We start from the raw sequence: 26,540 nt of genomic DNA, 5'->3' as shown, positions 1-26,540 counted from the left end.
TGCTGGGTCCCCCACTCACTGCTTCTGTCCTGGGGCAAGATGCTTCCTATGCTGTGCTGTAAACGAGCCTATGCAGAGGGGATTAAGGGAAATAAAAGCTATAAGGTATTTGGGATGGTCCCAGTTACATGGTAAGTGCTCAAAAAGTATCAGTAGTTCTTCTCATGATTACCAAAATCTTCGTCTCCCAAACGGCATTTCTGTCTGCCTGCTAGGTCTCTCACTGTGTTTCCAGATCTCAACATGCTGTAAAGAGAAATCACCTCCTCTCCTCCTAGAATCCCTTCTCTGCTAAAGTCACCACCCCTCACACGACTATCCAGTCTCAAGGCCTTGCCATCGCTGACTCTTTTTTCCCCCTATCCTAAGGAGGCTTCCCTCTCCTCCTCCCAAGGGAGGTGGTGCAGCAAGGGGTCAAGATTAGCCTGGACCTCAAGGTCGTGCCCCCAAATTCAAGCCTCTGTTTTAGCACTTGGGGCTGAACTCCAGAGCAAGTTACTTAATCTGTTTTTTTCTTCTGTAGGAGAGGGGGAACACAAATTCCGCCCCATGTAGCTGCAGTATGAATTACATGAAAGAATCCACAGGAAGCACCTGAACCAAAGCTGGCTGAGGCAGCAGTCAACCAGTTAGCAATTAATAGTATTATTCCATTACTTTTGCCCTATAGTTAATTATAGCTAATATTTTATATCTGACTCTCCTAATGAATTATAAACAACTTGAGGGCAGGAATCATGTCCTATTCCTTTTTATATTCTCTCAAGAACTGCTGCTGTTCTGCACACAGTAAGCCCTCCATAAATATTTGTTGAATTAATTAAAATCTTTGTCATTTCTGGACTGCATTACTGTTACATAACGTCTCCCCAGTTCTGGTCTCTTTTCACTCCCAATCTGAAAGAGAAGATATTTCCAGAGAAAACCAAATGCAAGCTCTGATCACATCCCTCCCCACTCAAAAAAAAAAAAAAAAAAATCCCCGTAGTTCCTCCATAGCAGAGTATAAACATTTGAGAGCGTCCAAGGCCTTCTGTAATTTGGGCTACGGCCTTAATTTTCAGCCTTCCTCCACCTTACATGTTGGATGTTCTAGATTTTCATCATTTTAGCAGTAAAACCCTTTTTTTCAAACAAAGCCTGATGTTGAAGAAACAAAACAAACAAGCAATGGGAAAACAAAAAGAGAAAGATGGGGCGCCTAGGTGGCTCAGTTGGTTGAATGTCCAACTCTTGGTTTCGGCTCAGGTTGAGATCTCAGGGTCCTGAGGTCGAGCCCCATGTCGGGGCACCGCACTCAGTGTGGAGTCTGCTTGAGATTCTCTCTCCCTCTCCTTCTGCCCCTCTCGCTCGTGCTCTCTCAAATATATGAAATCCTTAAAAGAGAGAGAGAGAGAGAGAGAGAGAGAGAGAGAGAGAGAGAGAGAGAGAGAGAGAGAGAGAGAGAGAGAGAGACGCAAACCAAGAAACAGACTCTTAACTATAGAGAACTGATGGTCACCAAAAGGGAAGTGGGCAGGGGGATGGGTGAAATAGGTGATGGGGGCTCAGGAGTGCATTTGTTGTGATGAGCACCAGGTGAGGTATGAAGTGTTGAATCACGATATGGTACACCTGAAACTTCTATTACACTGTATGGTAACTAACTGGAATTTATTTTTTTTAATTTTTAATTGTTTTAAAAGGTTTTATTTATTTGTCAGAGAGAGAGAGAGAGAGAGAGCGAGAGAGAGAGAGCATAAGCAGGGGGAGTGACAGGCAGAGGGAGAAGCAGGCTCCCTGCTGAGCAACAAGCCCGATGCAGGGCTTGATCCCAGGACCCCGGGTCATGACCTGAGCCGAAGGCAGACGCTTAACCAACTGAGCCACCCAGGCGTCCCAATTAACTGGAATTTAAAAAAAAACTTAAAAGAAACCCTGATATGGAATCCCAATATATAAAACAGCTAGAAGATCTGGTTAAAGTGGGAGTGGGGTCCACGGCCCCAGCGGGGCTCCTTTCATCCATCTCTGCAGAAGACTGCGAAGTCGAGAAACAGGGATGTGCACCATTTTCTGGTTTTGGAAGGTCTCTCTCCAAAGTCTCCACGAGACAAAACCCTCCAGACCCTTTCAGGCCCTGCTGGAAGAGTACCTCCCTTTGACAAAACCTCTCCTGACTCCCACTAACTCTCTTTGTTCTCTAGCTACTCTCACTGCATCAGCGAGCACAGAGCAAAGAGGGAGACAGGGTTAGGAGCAACGCATGCTGGGCTCTGCCACGGTGTGTCGACTTGTAATAGTCACTTAATTTTATTAGGCTCCTGGTATCCAATCTATAAATGAGTGACTTGTAGAAATCAATGTTCCTTAAAGCATAGTATGCAATTTCAGGTGGCATATAGGTGTACATTTAATTATTTGATGTACCCATTGTGATGTACTATATTAGAAAAATATTAGAATATCAGATTTGTGACATCAAGGATATCATTGTGAAAGCATGGATAGATTTATTCAAATAAAAATATAAGGTAAATAACAGTGTGAGTGGTGCAAGGAAATTGCAAAATCGTGAAGATATACGCAAGTGACTGAAGTCTGGGAAAAAGCGGCCTGGAGGGGGATGGAGAATTATGCTAATGTGTACAGAGTTTCTTTTGGGAGTAACGAAAATGTTCTAGAATTAGGTAGTGATGGGGCCACGATTCTGTGAATATACTGAAAACCGCTAAATCCTACAGTTTGAAAAGGTGAACTTTATGGTGTGTGAATTAGATCTCGATAAGACCATTTGTTACATAAAATAAAGTGGCTGGAAAACCTGTGCAAGTCTTTCCCTTTTCTGGTCACATGTATGTGTGACTCTCTCCAAGCAGCTGCTCACAGAGGCCGGCTTCTTTTAGTTGCAGATTATATATACGCTCTACCTTTCCAATGAGACTCGAAGTTTCCTAATGATATCAGCAGGAAACCATCAGGAAGAGCATCAGATTTTCTACTCCCCCAAGTTTTAGAATGTCTAGGTACTCAACAAATATTTGCTCAACTAAATGGAAATATCAGGGGAAGTGTGGCATATGGGAGGGGCATAAAACAAATCATTTTTACTTCTAACTTTTCAGGAAACGAAGAATCACTAAATATGAAAAATAAATAAGGATCCCAGAATATTTTACTCTGGAAATATCTATATCTATTTAAATATCTGGGTCTATATGAAAATACCCTAGTTGTTTTGATATCTGCAAAGTTATTGAAATTAGTCAAAAAACCTGGATAACCTTCATCTTTTGTGGCTTTTGCCATTTTATTTGTTGAGTAATGATTCGACTTCCACAGAGAAACAAGTGAATAGTTTTATATTCCTACACTGATTTCTCAGCTTAGAAACGGCTTTAGCAGCTGAGACTGATTTACTTGCTGGAATGTCCTATTAGGACCCAGTGGAAAACTGAAATACTACACTATTGTGTTAGCCAGGGGGGCAATATGATTAGAAACTGAATATGGTAATAGAAATGGAACATGACAGCTTTGCAGGTTAAGTGATTTTGAAACTGAAGCTTAAAAGGACAAAGATCTCCCCAGGGCACACAGTGCTGTATAATTCAACGTGGAGTAATGAAGAGCTTGAGAATCTCAATTTCCCTATTTGTTACCTATTTTCTTTTCTTTCTTTCTTTTTTTTTTTAAAGATTTATTTATTTATTTTAGAGAGCATGAGAGAGAGCATGTGGGCCAGGGGGGCGGGGGAAGGGGCAGAGGGAGAAGGAGAGAAAGTTTTAAGGAGAATCTGCATTCAGCGTGGAGTCCAATGTGGGGCTCGATTTCAGACCCCGAGATCACAACCTGAGCCGAAACCAAGAGTCAGACTCTTAACCAACTGTGCCACCCAGGTGCCCCTTGCTACCTATTTTCAAAGAAGTAGAGGCACTCTTAATCCCCTATACAGTTTACTCTGTCTCTCTGAGACCTTACTGGAAATGTGCAGAAAAATTCAACCATCTTAGAAGTACAAGTGAATAAAACTTCCATGGGATTTATATTCATTTTTCCCATGTCATTTAAAAAAAAATCAAAACGAGTTACAGGATCATATGTCGACTGTATCTCAATAAAAACTAGGAAAAAAAGTTATAGGAGATTCTAACTCCTTTTTGCGCCATTGTTCAATAGGATGGTGTAAGCGTAAACTTTGAGAGCCAGTAGGAAGATTCCAAATCTCTAGACGTTTTTACTAGCATATATCTTCTTTGTCACTCTCTTCTGAGCACCTGGCACATTCTAGCACACAGCAGTAGTTGCTCAATGGATGCACGTGGAAGGAGTACATGGACTCACATCCTACCAGAAACCAGCTATGCTGACAGTTAGTTATACTCACCTCAGTTTCCTGCAGGCGGTGTCCGATGAGGCTTAGGGACTCTCCCAGCAGCTGTAGATGAGCAGCGACATCAATGGGCTCTGTCTCAGGGGCTTTGGCTGGAGAGGACGGCAACAGCAAGGTAGTGGGCGGGGATTTCTTTTGGGGTGACAGTACTCCTGCAGAGGAAGCTGAGAACAGAGATGAAATGGAGAGATAAAGCTTGTCTATGGCCTGGAACACCACAAAAATGTTCTTCCTGCTTTTCCCCCTTTTATGAGCTATACCAGGCATTAGCAAAACTATGGACTGTGGGCCATATCTGGCCCATGACTTGTTTTTGTATAGCCCGTGAGCTAAGAATGGCTTTACATTTTTATTTTTATTTTTTAAAGATTTCATTCATTTATTTGACAGAGAGAGAGCACAAACAGGCAGAGAGGCAGGCAGAGAGAGAGAGGGAGAAGCAGGCTCTCCGCCGAGCAGGGAGCCCGATGCGGGACTCGACTCCAGGACCCTGGGATCATGACCTGAGCCGAAGGCAGATGTTTAACCAACTGAACCACCAGGCGACCCTGGCTTTACATTTTTAAATGGTTGTAGAAAAAATAAAGAATATGTGACACAGAGTGTGGTATGGACAACAAGACCTAAAGTATTTACTCTGGCCCTTTACAGAAAGTTTGCTGACTTCTGATTTACATTTTCTAAATTTTTTTTGCAACCTGCAATATTCGGTCATAACATCTGGGTATCAAGATCCGCTTCTGAACAGACTGCTCTCCCGATTCCTAGTAAGGAAACAAGATTCACAACGCTCTAGGGAAGAGAGGGTCGCAATCACTACCTTTCACTTTCACAGGGACTTCTGAGCAGGATGCTTTTCTTTTCACAGTTGTAGCTTCTGCTTTGTTCTGTTTGTGTTGCAGATACTGAGCTTTTTGCTTCCAAATCTGCAGTCAGATCAGGACCAAATAAATTATGATAAATGAAACGACAAGACATAAAAGGGAAAGCAGTTATGGGAGAGGAGAGTGAAGGAAAAAAAGGGAAGCCTGGAGGGGGGAGGGCAGGGGCTGGACGGCAACTAAGAAGCTGAAAGTTACTGAACAGGCAGGCCTCAGACGCTGACTACTGTGATATCTTAGCAGTGGACTCTAAATGTTTCTCTGCGCTAACAGGCAGGTCTCGGCATGGATTTTGAGATCACGCGAAGGTCGAAATGTAAAATCATGGGGTAAACATGTGGCTCAGTACGCTGTCCATGGGGTTCAAACAGGTCTTTTGACCTCCTGGTTGGCAACGCCAATCAGAGGATGACAATGACACAGGAATGGGAACAAAAAATAACCTAACCTGGGTGACAAATATTTTCATTTCACCCAGATGAATTCCCAGACCACCTTCACATCACCTGATTGGAGAGTGACTGGGAATGATTCCGATAGGATTAGTTACCTTTGCCTTCCTGGTTTGTTGACAGTGGGGTACATTATTTGGTAATAGCCGATGAGGAGGATGACCTGCAACCAGCTCACCTAGTGAGCACAGCCCATATTTTTATGGTTGGCAGTAATCAGGAGGCAGGTGACCTCTCTCCATTCTCAGATCTGGTCTCACTAGTTGCTGTTTGCAGGAAAGGGCTGATTTTAGACTCTCTTTTCACCCTTAATCACTGCCCAAGTTAGGTCGTCTTTTGGCTCCAATGTAAGGTTGCTGGAAAATTACTAGATGAGGCTAGAAAAGATAGCCTTCCTGTAGCTGAATCCTCACTAGAGTAAACTGGCACCAGCCAGTGTTAACGCCCTCTGCAAAACCATTTTCTATTGATTTGTGATTTTTTTTTCCCCCCGCTGTTTTCACTATTGGCTGGATGGGCTATAGGAGAATGACACATTTTGGAAGGCATAAAGCAATGGAAACTGTGTTTGTAAGGAAGTGTACTCACCAGTTTGTCCTTTTCTGGCAATTGCTTCCACACCTCAGCCAGTTTTTTACTAAGTTCCCCAAAATCTGGCATAAAAGAGTAAAAAAACATAACACAGTAAAGGCTTGACTATAAACCAAAGAGAAGATTGAGAAGAGCAAAAACTAGAAAAAGGATTTTCCACTCAGATTTAAATAGCACAAGGTTCTTTCAGAAAACCAAACTAAAACCCCATCACTTTTCTTAATTCTTTTCTCTAGGGAGGGAAGGGGCTCTTTTAGTGGTCATGAGACAGGCTCAAATTCTCACACATCTATTCTTCAGGGATTTATCCCTTAAACATCTTTCTGGTGTCTTTTAATTCGATCTCATTTTTACAGAGCTTATCAACTTAGGTTAAAGAAAACCTGTTCTGTAGAATTTGACAAAAGCTGTTAGATTTTTACCGAGTTTTGAGAGCACAGAACCAAAGAATTTCCCTTGAGCAGTCCTCTAGATGTGCAATGTTGCCCTTCCATTTGTACAGCAAGGTCATGCTTTATAAAGCACTCAGATCTTTTATGGTACTTCATGGGTGCCTCACAACAACCTTGATGTGCAGGTTGGGAAGTTATCGTCCGCATTAGGCAAATGAGATTTGTAGAGGTGAAGTGACTTGTCAAGGTCTGTGGCGGAGTGTTTTTCTCACCTCACTAACTTCTGACACAGAGACAAATATGAGCAATGTAAGTCTTCTCGCTGTAACTCACACCCAAGGGCCAGATTAAGGAAAAGGTCAGCTGTAGGATCTTGGAAACAAACAACCGAGGATTTAGTACTATGCTTCAGAACATTTAATTTTATTCAGTTCCCCATTTTATCAGTTTAAAAGCTATAAACAGAAAGCTTATCTCTTTTATGGATGGGGTGGACGAAGACAAAATCTAAAGTGACTTCAGAACCGAGGGGAAAAATGAGATGTGTGTTATAAAGATAGGAAGAAGCTGCCTGCTGATTAGCTGCATTAACCGCACTGTTGCAGAGATACAAATGGAAAGTGACAAAACCGAAGACCGGAAACGTTCTTACCTATACCCGGATGGTCAGCCACGATGGTTACGCGATACTCTTTACAGAACACCTGGTAGGCTGACATGTTCTTCTTTTTAGGCTAGTGAGACAAAAATAGAACAGGGTAAGACTTCATTAGAACACAAATCGGGTAACCCTGAATCCATGGTTACAAAACAGAAAAGCGACCTATACTTTTTCATCAAGGGAAGAGTTCTAAACCCCTAACCAGCTTCTTAAACAGGATAATTTTTAATTATATTTCATTTGTAATTATATTTATTTAATAAAATCACATGCTAAATTATTTTTAGATTTTTCAAGTTGCTGTAACTACTTGATAATTACTTGGAAAGCCATTCATTCTTCCTACATACAATCCCATGTTACATGTTTCTTTGAGGACTACATGTTGAGAAAACCTTATACCCTCTCCTGGGTTATTTTTCTTGTCTTTGAAAAAAAGAACGATATAATTTCCCTTTACTTTGGGACCAGAAAGCCAAGAGCCAAATGTATGATTTGTTTTGTTCCTCTGGTTTTGATTTCTAGTCTTCTAAGTTTCCTGATCTTGCTTTTCCTGTTACTTGTAGTTTATCATTATTTTATTACTCACATTCTTGTGGTCCAATGTGAGAAGTAAATAAATAACTGAAGACAGTTCTTTGGTAGTCAGTGTAAGATGATCCTCTCTCACTTCAACAAACTGCTTTGTGCTACCTGAAGCATGTTTATTCTTCACTGTATTATGACACCTTCACAAGCAGGAAGGGTAGAGTGACAGGATTTAGCAAGGTAATATAGCAAAATGGAAAGAGCCTGGACTTTGGATGCCACAAGATCTAGGTTAGAATCCTGACCATACTACTTATTAGCAACACAAACTGTTTCATTTCCCGGAGCTTTAGTTTCCCGGTAAGTGAAACATGGATAATACCATTTAACTCGGAGGTGGGAATTAATCAAACAGTATCTGGCACTTCAGGAGGTACTTGGTAACATTATTACAGTATTATTTCTCTGATAGGCAGAATCCCAAGATTTCCACCCCCTGGAGTACACACCCTGCATAATGCCCTCCCAGTGAGTGTGGGCAGGACTGGTGGATATGGTGGGATATCACTCCCGTGATTGTTGTTATATGGCAAAAGGGACTTTGCAGATGTAGTTAAGGTCCCCAGTGAGTTGACCTTTTTTCTTTTTTTAAGATTTAATTAATTAATTAATTTATATGAGAGAGAGAGCATGCACGCATGCGAGTGGGTGGGGGAAGGGAGAGGGAGGGAGAATCTTAAGCAGACTCCACACTGAGTGCAGAGCCTGATGTGGGGCTCCATCTCACAACCCTGAGATCATGACCTGAGCCAAAATCAAGAGTTGGATGCGTAACCGACTAGGCCACCGTCCCTAGAGAGTTGAATGAGTTAATCAAAAGGGAGAGCATCCTGAGTAAGCCTGACTTATCCTGGTAAGTCAGATGAGCCCCTGAAAGAGATGAGACACAACAGCAGACACCCTCCTGCTGGCCTTGAACTTGAGGAAAACAGTTGCCAAGAGTTCTACAACTGCAAGGAACCGAAGCTGCTGCCAGCCTGAAGAGGACCTCTCGCCTCACAAGAGAACCCTGCTCTGGCCAACACCTTGATACAGTCTTGTGAGAGTCCAAGCAGAGAACCCAGTTGAGCCCTGTCTGGACTTCTGATCTACAGAGCTATGAGATAATAGTGGATGTTGTTTTGAACTACCAAATTTGTGGTAATTTGTTAGGCTACAACGGAAAACTGTGAGTTCTTGTATTGGCTTCCAAAAAGCCGATACAAGCCTTTTTTAAATTTAAATAAGGAATGTTGGTGAAGGATAATAGGGTAAAATCATTTGACCTCAACCAGATAAAGAAAACAGCAGCAAGGCCTTTACTTTAACCATTTCATCTAAATAGTGAAGGCCCTAGTTTTGGTGTTCTGGTGAAGGCAGTCCTGTTTTGAGATGCTACAGAAGTGAGTACTGGGTGCTGCATCTTTGTTATTAATTTAGGAGCAGCTGCATATCCACAAATGTTCCAAGGGTTCTAACTAAGGTTTGATTCTTTCAAATCCCCTTTATTGAGCCCCAGATACAATGGAGTGGCGCTGCACAGACGGGAGTTCATGTAAGTTCTACATTTGGCCACTTGCGAGAGAGAGAGATGGATTGATTAGTCTGGGTGATTCCATGAACCTATTTTTTGGCGCTAGTGTGACAAACAGCATAAATCTGCTTTTCCTAGATAGTTCATATAGGTCCCTCTTAGTGTGTGCAACTCACTACTCAAATGTGATTCTGATATTTGTAGTTAACATAACTAAAAAAATAATAATTATGGCTCCTGAACCTACGCCAATGACTTCACCTGGTGCTGAGAAGAAACCAGCTGCACTGGGCTGACATTCTGTCGGACTCAGAGTCTGTCGGCCTTTGTTGTGAAGCCAGCCTTCCCAAGGGATTTTCAGGGAAACTTGGACTACTTAAAATCCTCACCTTATGTGCTGATCTTAGAACCTAACCACTGTGCAAAATGCAACTCCCCTCTGTGGACTGAAAGTTTGGAATGCAAACTGAAGGGTTCAACTTTCTCCAGGGCACAGAGATTTTTCTAAATGTAGTTTAGTAGTTAGAAATACACAAATAATGGGTGATCTCTTTGCATACAAAACATTTCTACATGATTCCAAAGACAAGGCCCGTAATTCCACTCTAGACTTTCTAATGCAAGAAAACACAGAGTATTGCAAGTGAATCACAGTGGTTACATCTGGAGTAACAGGACTCCCCTTAATACAAAGGTACTATTTCAAAAACTTGGATACTTTATTATTACTAGCAAATGACTGCCAACAAATCCACTTACTAAGTGTGACTCACAATGTTGTAATTGTGCAGCCAGAAGCTCCTTTTAAGTGTTTGATGACATATACCACAGTATCAAGACCGTTCAAAGAGTAACTTCTTAATAATGCTCTTTATAAAGCAGTCATGCTTAAGTCTTAGGAAATAGAACTCTTTGACAATCTGATGAAAATCCCTCTTCAAGCCCACTCAAAACTCTAGTCTAAGAACATTTTTTAAAGGATAAAACATTTAGGGCCTAAGGCAAAACATAACTTGTAAAGCTTAAAAATAAAACTTGGCTTGGAGTATCTGGGTGGCTGACTCAGTTGGTTAAGACTCTTGGTTTCGGTTCAGGTTATGATCTCAGGGTCGTGATACTGAGCCCCGTGTTGGGCTCCATGCTCAGTGCAGAGTCTGCTCCAGACCCTCTCTCCCTCCGCCTCTATCCTTCCCGTACCTCATGCCCACGCCCACAAGCTATCTCTTGCTCTAAAATAAATAAATAAATAAAACCTTACAACAAAAACAAAAACAAGGAATTCCTGGGTGGCTCAGTTGGTTAAGCATCCAATTCTTGATTTCAGCTCACGTCATGAACTCAGGGTCATAAGGCTGAGCCACGCATAGGGCTCCACACCGGGTGTGGAGCCTGCTTAAGATTCTTCCTCTCCCTCTGCACCGCCCCCCCCAATAAAACAAAAAGAAAACAAAAAAAAACCCCACAAAAAACTGGCTTTCTTCTTCTGATGACAAGAATCCAATTGCCTCATTGATATTAATCCTATGTAGGAGATGCTGTATAAAAGCATTACCTGTAGAAATTCATTTAAACCTTACAATAACCCTATGAGGTAAATTCCGTTAGTACTGCCATTTTATCTTTCCAACTTAGAAATTTTTTAAAGTAACCTTTCTGCCCAACATGGCGCTCAAACTCACAACCCAGAGATTAAGAATTGTATGCTCTACTGACTGAGCCAGTCAGGCGCCACATTACTGCCATTTTAAAGACGAGGAAACTGAGCTCCAGAGTCATATGTGTTAGGAGTGGCAGGGCTAGCATCTGAATGCAGGCGGTCTGGCTTCAGAGCCCGTACTCGTAACCATGATACCATCTGATGTTCTTCTGAACTAACTTGACTGAGATCCCTAAATCTGATCTGGTTAAAGGAAAGGGTACCAGAGAAGTAAGGTTTTCACACCAAAGCTTTTATTTGAACCATTCTGAATGGAAATCTTTCTAAAACATACTCTATACTTCTGTTATCTCTCATAATACACCACTGAATATAATTTTTTTCCTTTTTATTGTTATGTTAATCACCATACATTACATCATTAGTTTTTGATGTAGTGTTCCATGATTCATTGTTTGTGCATAACACCCAGTACTCCACGCAGAATATGCCCTCTTTAATACCCATCACCAGGCTAACCCATCCCCTCACCCCCCACCACTGAATATAATTTAAATAACCTTTCTGTATAGTGGAAAGAGCATGGATTGTGCAATCACAAAGACCTGGGTTCAGATTCCTGCTCTGCCCCTGAAACAGGAGGGTGCCCTGGGCAGGTTCTTTCACTTCTTTGAGCTTATTTCTGTGAAATGGAGATGATACTGTCTTCACCTCATTGGGTTCCTATGAAAATTCACTGATATGCCACAGATAAAACACTTAGGGCAGCGCTTAGAACATATTACAAACCATAGATATAGCCGTTCTTGTTGTAATGTACTAATTATGACTCAACTCCACAACCCTTTCCTAGAAGGCAGGCCTGCAGCACCTCTGCCTGCCTTTACGAGCTCACTCTAACCTTCTGCCAGCTTTACTTCTGTCGCTTGGACTTCCTGTGGTTCTCTGAACATCCTTTGCCTTCTGGCATCTCAGTACCTTCACATACACCTTTCATTCCTCAAATGAAATACCGATTCTTCATTTCTACCCGATAGTTCCTATTTGGCCCTAAGATTCAGTTCAGATGATACGGCCCACCTGAGGGAACCTCTGACAACCCAGGCTTCCCTTGTACTCCCTCGGCACTCCGCACGTGCCTGCACTAAGGCTCGACTCACTGAAATACTTTCCGACCTCTCTTCCTACACCCAGAGCACTCTTTGAGCTGACAGGATGCCAGCTGGCACGCCATCTTACTCATCTTTAATCCATAGCACCTGGCCAGTGCTCGGCACAACTTAAGTGTAGAAGAAATATGCACTAGATGGATAATAAAGTCTCAGAATTGTGTGTGAAAAGGGCAGAGTGTGAATCCATAGGCTGGGTGCTCGTTTGCTCTTCTACGAAGAACAGAACAGGGGCAGGGAGGTCATGTGACTCATCTCTGGCCAGCAATTCCTTTCCCCAGCGCCCAGGAAGCGCTCATAAGAGCCGCAGGAAACTTGCTTTTGCTCCTTGCAGACCCTGTTTTCTTTCTAGATCTTCACGGTTGTCCAAACAGGTGAGATAACTGCAGTCGGCTTCCTACAAGGTAGGTGTTATATTATAAAGCAAGACAAAACAAAAACAAAACCAGAAAAGCATAGTCTCCTTGCTTGGTCTAATATGCGAAATAACCAGATGAGAAAAAAGCTTTAAAAAGATGTTTTCAAGCATACTTTACGCTTTTGAAGAACTTGGGATAAAAAACAGTAATTGTAACCACAGCTATTTATGGGGCCAGGCCCTGTGTGGAGCATGTTCCATGTATCTGCTATTAATCTAAAACAACTGTGTTTTACAAGTGAGCTGTGAGGAAGCATCACCAAAGAACAAAGCTGGTAAGCAGCAGACTAGAACAAGGACCGAGTCGGTGGTACTTGAGCCCACGCTGTTTGCACTTCATCATACTCTGCCTCTTCGACTTAGAAACAATGTCTGTATGTCTTAGTGGGATGGATCTCAGACACTAGCACATGGCGTCAGTTTCCTCTGACCCAGAACCTACTTTTAGCTTTGATGAAGACACACGGCAGTGGATGACCATCTCTCAAAGTTTTAGAAGGCCATGTGGTATAGTTGAAAGACTATGGGAGTGGGTTTCAAGAAATCTCTATTAAAATTCCAGCTCTGTGTCTTTTCTTCTCAGCTTCTTCCTCTGACAAATGGGGCTACTGATACCTATCAGTGAAAACCGTTAGAAATGCCAAATGCCTAGGATGTCATATGCCTAGACGCATAGCAGGCACACATTAGATGGTAGCTACTAACTTTTACCATTTATCACTGTTGTCACTCAACTTCGGTTTTACCAGAGGGAGAATGTGTGCAATACCATCACAAGTCTAGCTATAGCTGAGACTTCAGGGTATCACTTGATCAACAACAATGTGAGTGTGCCAGATACCAGGCCACCTGGCTGGACTCAGCTTGCTTAGAGGAAACATGAACGTTCTGGAAACATACTGATAATTGGAGGCATGCCTCTGAAGTGGCAACATCACAGATATTATTTTGAGGAGTAGTGAATGGGCTTTTATTGATTTAGTAAAACCCGAAGTAAGGTATCTTTGCAATGTTACTGGATCCTGCTCCTCCAATACAAAGACTTCCACGCCACTGGGATGATCTTAAAGGGGACATCATCAAGGTATTACCAGCTGATTGCTCTACTCCTTCTCAGAAAGCAGGATTCAACAACGAACCAACAAACAAGCAAATAAAACCACAAAAAGCCCCTCCCCAAACAAAACTCAGCACTGGGAGCATTACCTTTCCCCGGAGACAGAGCCCAGGCCCCTTGCCCGTATAAAGAGTCTCCAGTGAGAATTTCCATCCCTGCTGCCTCTACTTCTCACTCCTGCGTGGACTTGGCCAGGCTGGTTCCCATTCTCCCTGCTGCACTGGAGCTCCTCATCCTCTCTACTGGAGTCCAGTCTGTTCTCGAACCATCTGCTCCCTCACTTCTGTGACACTGGCCGCTCTCCGGTTTCTCCTCCCACACCACTGCTCCCCCTTCCTTCTCCGGTGCCCCAAGCTGCGCGCCCTCCGGGATTCTGCTCCGGGCTCTCCACCCTCCTCCCCGCTCACAGATTTCATTTGGTGCAAAGGAACACTCCAGCTCTCACCCCAGTTCCAACTGCTCTACTGAGCTCCAGGTCTTGCATTTCCATTGCTCTCTGGAACTTCTCCCGTGATGGTGATTTTAACAACTAACTTTCACCGAATGCTCACGAATGTGCAAAGCCAGAGTTCCTGAACTCAGCTGGGTGCCCATGTGGGTTTTCATGTGGTACTGGCTTTTTACCACAGCCATCACTGCAGACCAGCATTGAAAAGACATGGCATTATTGAAAGGAATGGAACATGTTAAGATGTTGCAACTGTGAATTACCTCGAGCTAGTAGTTCCTAAGGTGTCCGACCGATGCCACACACTGCTGTTTCTCTTGAAAATACATTTAAAATATCAGTGGTGAGTTCGCTGGGGCCACAGAGGGCCTTGGCACACTGTGGCCCTAAATAAACCCTTTTACATCTATTATCACCTCATTTAACCCTTAACAACCCCATCAGGTAGGCCTGTCGTCATCCACACTTTCTAGATGGAGAACTTAAGCAACATGCCCAACAGCACATAGTTTGTGACTGGCACAGTCAGGATTTGAACTCAAGTGGTTTGACTCCCCAGCCCACACTCTTAACCTCAGATATGCTGAATCTCCTGACAGTTATATCTTAAAATCTAACCTGACTTATCTTCTCCGAAAACAGCCATCCTTCTTGCTTGTCTATTTTTGTTCCAGTCCTGGTCATAGGACCCAAAGTAGAAAGGGCACACAGAGGCTTTCAGCATTCCTACCAGTTGGCTTTCCCATCTCTGCTCGTTGTAGTTGGGGGAACGCTATTCCTGAAGCCTTCCTTTCTATCTTTTGGTGGACTTTTAGATAGTTCTTTTTTACTGAAACACAATCAAGGGAAGGATTTTTTTTTAAACTCCACAAGATGGGGCACCTAGGTGGCTCAGTTGGTTAAGCGTTTGACTCTTGATTTTGGCTCAGGTCATGATCTCGGGGTCATGAGATTGAGCCCCGCATTGGGCTCCGCGCTGGGCATGGAGCCTGCTTGAGATTCTCTCTCTCGCTCTGCCCCAACCCCCAAACCCTGCTTGTGCATACGCGTTTGTGCCCGCTCTAAAAAAACCCAAAAACCAAACTCCACAGGAAATTTTTATGCATAGGTCAGGTTTTAAAAAACATGGTATATGTTCCATAAATACTTGTTGGATAAATAAATGATTACATTCCGAGTATGACTACCTGAAGTTTGGACAGTCATGATCAAATACCGATTCCTAGTAAAATTTTTGCTATAAATCAAAGTACCTTTTTTTTTTTACTAGCAATTGCTAGCTACATGGGGGAATTATAAATAAGTCCTACACTGGAGGAGATTATAATTTTATTTTCCAAGGTGCCCAGGTTCAAAACCTTAAGGGCCATTTTTTTTTTTTTTAAGATTTTATTTATTTATTTGAGACAGAGAGAGAGAGCGCGTACAAGCGGGGAGGAGTGGCAGAGGGAGAGGGAGAAGCAGACTCCTTGCTGAGCAGGGAGCCCGATGCTGAGCAGGGAGCCCGATGCGGGGCTCGATCCCATCCTGGGATCACGACCTGAGCTGAAGGCAGACGCTCAACTGATGAGCCACCCAGGCGCCCCTTTAAGGGCCATTTTTATACTCATTTATGCTTCTGCTTTCCCAGACCTAAGCCCTACTGCCAGATCTTGTCAGTTTTTCCTTCAGAGCCTCTCCTGTCTCTTTAGCTGTTCCTATCAGGCTTTTATAGTACTCAAAACCTCAGACTGTAATAAGCTCCTGGGTGGTCTGTTACAATCTCTCCTCAGTCTCACCCATCCACTGCAGTGCTATTATTTTATTCTTAAACGATTACTGAAAGCACATCTACTAAGTCCTGCTCATAAGCCCAGAGTGCCTGCTGCCAAATCCTTAATTCGAGATTCTTTGCAATTTGCACCTGACCTACCTTTTCAATACTTATGTTTGTACCCATATATTCATTCATTTGACATCTATCACAAAATGCCGACCAAGGACATTGAGGAGTTGAAGATAGCAGTAAGGTGACTAAAACTGTCCCTGAGGAGCTTATAGTCTTTAACAGAGGAAATGGAATATGCACAAAGAAAACTCCAACATAAGGGACAGTAAGTGCAGTGACTTCCCACAGCAAGGTGTTATGGGAAGTCAGAAGTTAATTCTGACTGGAGGGTCAAGATGTCTTGGAAGAGGTGGCATTTGATTAGGTCTTGAAGGGAAGGCAGAGCTTCAGTAGATGAAGGAGAACAAAGAAGATCACTATAAAAAACAAGCAAAGGAAGAGGTAAGACTGTAAGGGCTAAGTTTGGTTTCCAAACAGTGTGTGTAACACAGACTAAGGGGTAGAGCGAGAAGGGAGGTTTAGGGCTAAATCCCAGACAATTATGAATGCTTGACTAAGGGTTTGGACTTTGATATTTATTCATTCAACAAGTATTTATGGACTAACTACGACAGGCCAGACTGTGGGTTCAGTGCTAGGGATGAAGTGGAGAGCATGACAGACATGATTCTGGTCTTCTCGGAGCTTACGCTCTAATGTGAAGGAGGTAAGGATCCACCGAAGATGCTGAACCAGAGGACTGTCCACATCAAAGTCGTACTTAAGAACATTCTGGCATCAATGTATACTAATTACATTGGGGAAGAAACAGAAAGGAGGCCCTTTATGACATTAAATACAGGGAGGGATGAGGCCCAGGGTGGGGGAGTAGTAATGGAGGACACAAAGACGCGGAAGTTATGAAGGAGGAAGAATATCAGGCTCAACACTTGAGTGGACATAGAGGAGAGGGAAAGCAGGGAAGAGGGAGATGTAAAAATGAGCTGTAAGACTGGGAAAAAATCAGAACAGTAAGGACTGACTGGGAAGGGGTATGAGAATGCTATTTCGGATGATGGTGATGTCTACATCCTGACAGAGGTTTGGTCACACAGGTATGTGCAACTGTCAAAACTCGCCCAAATGGTAAACATGTGTACGCTTGTGCATAAGTAAATTCTACCAAAACAAAAAACAAAAAACAAACCCTGAAAACAAATACTGAACTTAAGTTAATGATTTGCAAGCTGAAGTGTTTAGGGGTGAAGTGTATGATATCTATAATTCACTTCAAAATACATTATAAAAGATGGATTGATGGATGGACAGATGTGTGATAAAGCAAACAGCAAAACAGTAATTATAGAATCTCTTTGGGTGGCATATGGTGTTCACTGTACGATTTCAAAGCTTTTTGTTTGAAAAATTTCATAATGAAGTGTTGAGAAAAATGATTATAAGCATACAGTTTTGAGTTTGGGCTGACTGGAAGGACACGGGGGACATAAAAGCAGATGGAGGAGGAGATGCAGGTTCGGGAGGCTGGATGATGAGCTTATTAGTCAGTGACACATGGGTCTGAGGAATCCAAGGCATTAAGGTGGAAATATTTATCAAGCAGTTAAAAACGCAGGACTAGAGTTCACTTGTTCTGCTGTGCTACTTCCTAAACATCTTTCTGCCTTCTTGTATTCCCTTCCAGTGAAATCCTTTTTCTTCTGTAAGCTTTCTCTGACTACCCTGTCCTCCTGCATTCAGCACTATAAGATTAGTTCATGGCATTATCATATATTAATAGAATGGAAGTTCTCCGGATAAAAAGAATCTTACACAGAATATATATGATTTCATGAAGCAATTTTCAAATAAATAAATGAATAAAACCTGACCTAGTATTTGACTATCCAGTTCTTTATGCTCACACTCATTCTCGGCTGAGGAGGTATAGTTTCGTTTTTAATTTCTGAGATATACATACTTAAAGGGCACTCTCTGGGGTGCCTGGGGGGCTCAGTCAGTGAAGCGTCCGCCTCTTGGTCTTGGCTTAGGTCACGATCTCAGGGTTGCTGAGATCGAGCCCCTTGTCAGTCAGACAGAGCACTAGAGCCTGCTTAGAGTTTCTCTCCCCTCCTCCCTCTACCCTCCCTCTACCCCCTGTGTGTGCACGGGCACACACGTGCATGCCTGCTTTCTCTCAAATAAATAAATCTTAAAAAAAAAACAACAACACTCTTTGCAGTGGGAAATATGACTTGAACCTCAATTACAGACTGAAGTGAAACTGCCATTCCCAAATTCTTAATACACTTGACTTTCTCCTTCTTCATAGCTCCTCTTTCAGACTTTATCTGACATTTCATTTTGCAGAACTCTAAACATGGGAAGAAAATGGTTGTCCTTAGGTGGTGAAACTAACCTTTTTGACCTTTTTCTTTCCATGACTCTGAATTTCTAAATTTCTATAAAATTAATATATTACTTTGATAGCAGGGGGGGAAAAAAGCTTATTTTTTACAGAAAACCTTTAATGACATAGTGGTCAGCCCCTAAAGTACAACTGCTAGAAGATTTCTCGAGTTGCAGGAAAAGAAGTTAAACCAAGGTGGCTGATTTCTCCTTCTTACCTTCTCAGCAATCAGCGCGCTCCCTAAGGTCAGGAGCTATGTCCTGCTCAGCTCTGCACCTCTCTCCACCCACTGGAGCACTGGGCCCAGCAAACAGTAAGCACCCACATAGGAACGTGGTCATTATTTTCCTAATTTTGAAGATCTGTTTCTCAGAAGGAACTCAGAATACCTCTTCGTCTCTCTCAATTGCCCCAGGCAGACAGTGCTGCTCAGTGAAAGAAACCAGGTTTGGGTCCCGTGAATTCCAAGTTCAACGGTATCCCTAAGCCTACGCTTGGCACGATGGGAGAACAACTCTATTAAGACAACCCAGGAAAAATTAAGATTGCTCCTGTTTTTGCACCACAGAGACTCGGCCACTGGCCACATTTTACCTCCTGTCATCCCATCAGATTGGCCTCACCATGCTCCCCGCCGTTCACCTCAGCTGCCTAATTCCAAGTCTGCTTACTACTATCATCTCTTACCACCACACTTTAAAAATATGGTTTACCTTTTCTCCTCTGTCTCTTTCTCTGTCTTTCTCCTCTTTTTTCTTTTTTTTCTCACTATGCCCGTCTGTGTGGAGGCTGGGCAGTGGCTGGGCAGGGGCAGCAGCTCCAGTGTGGGGGACGCTGGGAGGAGGGCCAGGTGCCACCGCGACCTCCCCCACGGCGGCAGCTGCAAGGCCTGAACTTCTCTTGGACTTGGAGTGCCGCTTCTCTTTATGCTTCTCCTTGTCCTTCTTCTTTTTGCTCTTCTTGGACTTCTTTTTCTTCTTGACTTCCCGGTAAGAGTCGTCGATGACTAACTCCCCAGCCTCTAGCTCCCCACCAGAGGACGAGTCCGATTCTACTAGAATAGGTTCAAGTCCTGAAAGATCAAGGTTAGCACTGTGGGATTCTGGGAACTGGGAGCCATCCGCTCCACAGGCTTCGGGGCCGGGAGAGGAATGTGGGTCTGAGGAGGACTTGTGCTTCTTCCGGGCTGTTTTCAGAAAGCTCTGTAACTCGTGACCTAGGAATAAAGCACCTTGCTCATCCCGAGCTGATTTCTTAGAGGATTTTTTCACAGTCGCTTGCTGAGAGGGGTACTGAAAAGGCTCCTCATCAACCGAGCTGCTTCCCTTCTCCTTTGGTGAGAGAATCAGTTTCATCTTTAAGCCATCGGGCTCGCGGAGGGTCAGTGTCTCCGTATTCACATAGAGCGGTTTCATTTTTTTTGATTTGTGGGAACCACCATCCTCCAGGGACAGCTCCCCACTGCTTCCGCTTACTTTCTTCCTGTGGTGTTCCTTTTTACTCTCTGAATGACTTGAAGAACTAGAGGATTTCTCCCCCGTCTTTTTGGAGGGCTTGGAGCCTGTGGCCAATGGGGAAGTGATGGCTTTCAACAGGTCCATGGCTGTATCGGTAGACTGCGGGCCGGACTTTTTCTTTTTCTTCTGTGACGATTCCAAAGACGAAAGGTCTGGAAATAATCAAAAGAAGTAATGTCCACACGACAAACCAACTTCCAACAAGTTTCCTCTCGCACCAAAAAACACTCAACTAACATGAGGAAGAGGCTCAGAGAAATGATTTGAGGGGAGGCCCTTCCACTGATTTCCTGATGACGCCCGTGTGCTTCTTGGCTCGGTAAATGCTGCCTGACCCTGGACACAGTTCTTGCCACTAACGTTGCTTCTCTTCACTGAGTCTTCACAGTAACCAGAGAGGGTAGACCCAGAAGAACGGACTAAGCTGTGGGATTACGAGCAGTTACAATTTAGGTTACACTGTAGACAGAGTGTCATTTGCTTCTGTGTTCAGGACAAGCCCATTCTAGTAAAGGGTTAGTCTCATCAGCTATGCACGTAAGAGAGCTAAGAAAAACTGGTCTTGTGAGTGGCTATGCACTGGACTGAGAAGTAACCCACAGGTGCAGGCCAGAGGGCCCAGGACTACATATGGCAAAAGGGATGCTAGGTAACAATGGGCAGAAGATAAGTGGATGATTGGGGGGAGAAGGAACCTGGTACCTGGTGTATCACAAATGAAGACTGTTCTTCTATGCTGAATCCTCCAAAATACCAGCCCTCCACCTCTCTCCTCCTTCACACTGGTTTATCGGCACTCAGAACAAGAACCACTGTCCTGTTAAATAGGCCACTGAGTCAGCAACATCTGGATCCCTTTCCCCTACCCCGACTCCAAGAACCAGTGATGTGTTCATCCCACCTGCTGCCCTTTCCCCTCCTTACCTCCATAGTAGTAATCATCAGAGGAGTGCTTCCTCTTCTTCTTGTGCGTGTCCGTCCCCAAGAAATAAAGCTCACTATCCTGGAATTGAAGAGGAAGAAGAATTGACCACTGAATAAGATGATGAGGCAAAAGCAGTTTGGAACCAATTTTGTTCTCTGATTTCTGACTTTGGAAAACAAAGTAAAACACAGGAAATATTAAAAATAGACAGCGAACGATGTTTATTTTTTTAAAGTTTTAAAAATATGCTTCTTTCTTCAAGTGCTAGGAAACAGGACGTGAGATAGTTAAAAACTTTCCTAATTCACATGTTTAGAATTTACCTTTAACTTCTTCTTGGAAGAATTTCTGACCTGAGCAGCGATTTCTTCCTCTTCCCTTAAAAAATCTTTGTAAGAACGTTTCTTTTCTCGTTGGCTTCGGCCAGCGGCTAGTCCTGTATCCTCAGAGCTGTGATCACCATCAAAGCAATCTGAAAGCCAGGTTCGTTTGGGAAAGGGAAGGAGAAAGGCAAGTAAGTGACAACCAAATCACCACATATGTAATGCAACAGTCCCTCCATTTCCAAGTTAAAATAATGTTTCAACAAGTCCATTGGAATATAGGGCTAGATCGAGGGGGACAAGAGTATTTCTTGATGACCTGGCTGCAAATACAAGAACCAAACCTGAAGAAACAATGCTTCCACGCTATGCAAAGGCCCAGTGTGCATCCTCAGACATGGTTTCTTAGTTGTGATTTGGCAGGTGGACCCAGACTTGCAGAGGTAAGGCTGAAAAGAATAAGGATTCACGTGCTGTGCTGCTCTGTGGGAGTCCAAAACGTGATTCCTGTCCCCAGGCTCCTGCACACTGGAGCTGGCAAGGACCACGAGTGCTGCAGGGGATCACCCCAAGAGACTACAGAGACTTATATTTCAGACTCTCATGTTGGAACCCTGTCCTGGTTTTCGCTTCCATGGGCCCAGTCTGGGGATGATGTGGAGGCTGAGTGTCATAATACTGCTCTAGGCCATCACTTGGGAGTCCAGGCTGTGATGGCCAGTCCTGGTCTCTGTGTCCATGGGCTGCAAGGATTGAAGAGGACACCCCCTTTAGAATGCTTCTCAGAATAAGGGGTCATACCTTCTTTCTTCACGGAGTCATCATAAGCCATGGCGGTCCTGCAGGGCCTTTGTGAATGTGTCACTGTGTCCAGGCTCCTTCCCGTCTACAGGGCCAGGTCTGAGAAACAAAGAAGGAAAACCCTCCTGTAATGCGAAATCACTGTGGAGAAGCAACCTTCCAGATGGAAATGCGTAGTGATCCAAGGGCAGGCTGGAAGGGCAGCAAGAAATAAAGGAGTGTCTTGTCACCTCCTCATTCTGTTTGCAAATATACTGGGGTTGAAACTGCAGGAAGTGTACTGGGCTTAATTTGATGTGATTTATGAGTTAGAACTGTGGTTTGGTGAAGTATATAAAATACCCCCATATAATAAAAAATATCTCAAAATTAATGAGAATTTCTGAAATGCCAACAGGACTGACAACACTGAGATGGTAAATACTGACATTAAGTCAGAGGGATAAGTTCAATCACAGTTACAAAACGCACAGATAAAGCAGGATGCAGAGGAAGACAGATTACAGCAAACATTCCAGACCATAAAATCCTACCATGTGGCTCGGTGACAGGCTAAAATCTATTGTATTGCAGTTTAAACAGAAATGATAAGATTAAAGGGATATTAAAGACATTTAGAGTGTAATTTTTTGGCATGCATTTTGTTTATATGAATTTGCTCAAAACTGTGGAAGTGTAAAAGCAAGGACACTTCTTATATTGGTCACATGACAGCTTTCAAGGCTATCAGGCCTTTCTTAAAGACTAGGTGAAAATAAGGAAGAATTATCATTTGTCCATTGGTGGTGAGTTTTTATGATTATTAAGATTTTCACTGATTTGAAGAATTACTGTAATTTAAATGTTCTAAATATTATTTTGAATTTGTTAAAAAAAATTTTTTTGGACATCCAAGTTGTCACTGACTTTGACAATGACAAGCCACAGATTGTACTCTAAGGTAAAGTTCTTCAAATACTTTAAGGACAGGCAATGTCACAAATCCCGTAGGAAGTCTTTGCAGGAAATTTAAGAATGACATTCTAAATATATTAAAAATGTTCTCATCCGGTTAGTGAAATGCTTACAAGGTGATTGGATTGGTTATTTATTTACATTTTATTTTACCTTCATCACTATATGGGGATTTAGAAATGCTGAAGGGCTCTTCAGCGAGACATTGCCAGTCCCTTCAGGTGGGTATGGGTAATACTGAAGTATGTAATTCTTATCAAAGAAAATTTGATTAACAAGGGAAACTCTCCTAAGAGTTACATTTACAATAAACGAAAGGAAAAAAGACTTAACTGCACAAGTCAGATAAACTACAATGCGCAGACATGCCTAAGTTGAACAAAGAGAAAAAGCATTACCAAGAATGGTTTACAAGGAACGTAAAGAAAAGTAACATAAAAAAGCATTTCTCCACTTCCCTGAGAAGGAGAAGGAAGAATGGACTTGGTCAAAGTTAAGAGAATCTAGAGTGAAGTAAAGAAACCAAATGGATTCAATCATTTTAGTGATAAACCAGAGAACTGCTTGCTCCCAGGGCTTTTCACAGGAAATGGAAGGGGATATAAGGTCAGAGCTCATGTAGAAATACAAGGTAATGTATATCATGTAGCCAGTTTTTCATGCTCCAGCATTCTCAACTTTCTCAACTAGAAGTTACTGCCCTCCCCTTTCCACACAAGTGGTGCTGACTCCAAAAGTAGTGAAGGAAAGGGGAGTCATGGGGAATCACGTCCATTCATTTGAAAATCGTATGCCCTCTCACTAGCACCACAATATACTGACTTTATTAGAAAAAATATAGGTCCTGTTAGTTTTCATAGGCTGGTAATGCCAAGAAATACAACAACTTGAGACCTCAAGTTAAATGTTTTCATGCCAGATGAATTTTGGCTAAGAATGTTTGACAAGGAAACGATCTTAAACATTTATTGTCATAAACATGGCCATCAATCTGTTGTCAACAAGAAAATTCACTTCCAAAGGAAGCAAAGGCAGGCCCTGAGACTTACAGGCCAGCCTCCTTTTGAGTAACATCAAAATTAACATAAAACAGAGTTGAATAATCTAACAGTCACAGAGGGAATAAGTACCTCCGGAGACAGTATGAGAAAGAAAACCATGATGTGACTTCTGAACTATGAAAAAAATGTTCATGGTCTCGTAACTGCTTTGAAAAACCACCAGTGGATTTAAAAAGTTGTGAAAGGGAACAGGAAATCAGTTGATCTTCAGAGGCACAGGCAACACAGAAAACACGTGCTGGTGTGAGCACTATGTATTGGAATTAGGCCTGCTGCTGTTTAAATTTCCATAAAAACACTAAAAAGTGTTTTATAAATTACAGGATTAAATAACCTGTAGAGAAAAAAATTGAGTGGGGCCTGAAGGCAAGGCCGATTTGCTAAAGAACTGGAACAGTTAAGAGTTTAAAAAACTAAAATTAAACACAATGGACTATGCCACTCACAGCTTGGGCAGACTTATGGACCTTGAATTTTTAGGTTCTTTAAAAATCGAGACATTATTGCAGCTCAGGGGTTAGTTTTGCTTGCTGACTCATAAAGGAAAGATGAAACCAGATAAAGAAGTCTCAAGCAACAGTGTGGAAGAAAGGCAGAGTTAGGACAACATTTATATAGGATCAGATGACCCATTGATATTCCTTCCAGGTCTTGCATATTATCCATGATAAACTCAGAGTTCAGGGTTAGGCAGCAGATTGTGGGATTAACGAAAGTAAAAAATGTTAGGTTTGATTTTCACATGAGAAAGCAGAGGCCATAATTATATTAAATGTTGGCAAAAGTTAAACAGGTGTCAAATCCCATTCTCCTGAATTCCATCAAATTCAATGTTGTCAACTTCAAGAGGCAGGGATAGTTTTACAATTATGTTCCTCTCAGTGTGCTAAGAAATGACAACATAAGTGAAAGTTCATTATTTAATGTTGCGTACGGAGGCCAGATACAAGGCATCACAAAGAATGCGTACTTATGCAATGTGCAAAATGTTAAATGGCTCTTCTGGGACTCTTCAGGATATGAAAAAGGGAAGGTGGAGCTGCTGTTCCACGTGTAGAGAAGTGTCCACATTTTGTTCAGGCAACAGCTTTCGGGTTTACCAAAGTGATGAATGAAAAAGCAAAAATCAGCAGGTATAGTACTTTCTTATGTCGCAGGTCCAAATGATAATTACTGGGGGGGGAAAAAAGGTTCAGAAGGTGATTTGTTTGAGGTCATCTGAGCCCCAGCAATCGTTAACAAGCTTCTTCATTCCAGAATGTAAATGAGCGTTGAAAAAGAGAGAACAAATTAATCCCCCTGATCCGAGCAGTAAGCAAAATCCTGAATTCCGGGTCTAGCCCGGGATGAGAGCCTTGTTCAAGAGTCCGAGTTCTCTTCCAGCACTCCCTCCACGAACTCAAATCGCCTCTCCGTGCAGGAAAAGAAAGGAAGGTGCACATCCAGCTGTCGGCAGTTTTTTAAATTGTTGCTGTTGTTGTTTATTTCTGGGATAGTGCAGGTGCTGTCTTGTCGTTTTTGTAGAGATCTCCTCCAATCTCAGAACACAGATACTCCGAATTCCTGCCACTCCCTTCTCCGGGAACCTACCTATGCAGCACTCACAGCCCCTGCCAGCTCTGGAAGCTGCAGAGATCCCGGCAGCCTGGGATGGGGATTGAATCCTATCACTGCATGGCAGCTAAACGGAACCACGACCACCGCACAGATCGGCTGACAACACACATTTCCAAAAAACCACCAGTACAAATTTTGACAAGCTTTGTCCAATCAACAGGCTTTCCTTTGAGTTTTTTATTTGTTCTGCTGTAAGGGAATATAATCAGCCACCTGCTTAACCGGCAGAGAGAGGGGGAGATGGTGCATGATATAAAGTGAATCTACAAGTAATAGCTGTGGGGGGAAACGGGCCTGTACGGAGAAGATCGCACTACGAAGGCACGTTCCAACTGGGTCGCCCGCAAAAAGGACACACAACACCGGGTTATTTACACAGAGAGCCCCCAGGACCACCATTTTTGCGGTCCCCACGCAAACCAAGGGGATTCTCCCGGCCGTTTTGCAGCAACAGCTAGTTCAACAAAGCTCTGTGAAGAGGAAAAGAAGAAAGCTCCTCGCATCCTCTCCTGCCAGCCGAGGGCCGGGCCCTCCCGCCGCCCCGACCCCGGGGCCCTTTCGCCTTGACAGCCCGGAGACCCCGCACCCCGGGTCCCGAGCCGCAGCGCGGCCCCGACCCGGCCCCCGCGTCCCCGGCGGCCTCCCGGCGCCCCCGAGGGCGGAGACGGCCCCGGCAGGGGGAGGGGCGGCCCCGGCCCGCAGGCCCCCGGGGCGGCCGCACGCCCCCTCCCGGCCCCGCAGCTTTCCCGCCTTCCCCATTTGAACAGCTCCCGCCCGCCTTCCTTCGGCGGCCCGCTCCAGCCCCTTCCCGGGGGCGGACTGCGGCCGCTACTCCAGTCCCCGGCTCGGCCTCTGGGCTAGGCCGCACC

At 43.4% G+C, this 26,540-nt stretch overlaps 1 protein-coding gene across 3 annotated transcripts in view; it reads right to left on the bottom strand.

Annotated features, from left to right (window-relative positions):
- The window catches only part of HMGXB4 (HMG-box containing 4), a 30,133-nt gene that overhangs the window by 3,407 nt on the left and 186 nt on the right, over positions 1-26,540 (bottom strand). The window contains exons 2-9 of one of the 3 annotated variants that reach the window (XM_028088596.2): positions 22,040-22,138; positions 21,239-21,387; positions 20,915-20,993; positions 19,187-20,142; positions 7,341-7,422; positions 6,294-6,358; positions 5,193-5,298; positions 4,367-4,536 (exon numbers count right to left, since the gene is read on the bottom strand). In XM_028088596.2, the coding sequence (XP_027944397.1) occupies positions 4,367-4,536; positions 5,193-5,298; positions 6,294-6,358; positions 7,341-7,422; positions 19,187-20,142; positions 20,915-20,993; positions 21,239-21,387; positions 22,040-22,070 (1,638 nt within the window). In that variant the 5' untranslated portion in view covers positions 22,071-22,138. Of the gene's footprint in view, positions 1-4,366; positions 4,537-5,192; positions 5,299-6,293; positions 6,359-7,340; positions 7,423-19,186; positions 20,143-20,692; positions 20,808-20,914; positions 20,996-21,238; positions 21,388-22,039; positions 22,139-26,540 lie in introns of those variants that run through there. The other 2 variants (XM_088025319.1, XM_028088597.2) reach the window with 2 other exon arrangements.

The sequence above is a fragment of the Eumetopias jubatus genome, unplaced genomic scaffold (genome assembly GCF_037043125.1).
Source record: "Eumetopias jubatus isolate StellerSeaLion01/CBP00866 unplaced genomic scaffold, mEumJub1_p1.0 scaffold_8, whole genome shotgun sequence".
Lineage (NCBI taxonomy): Eukaryota > Metazoa > Chordata > Mammalia > Carnivora > Otariidae > Eumetopias > Eumetopias jubatus.
Note: the sequence above shows the minus strand (reverse complement) of the source record. Positions and strands in the feature narration are given on the sequence as shown.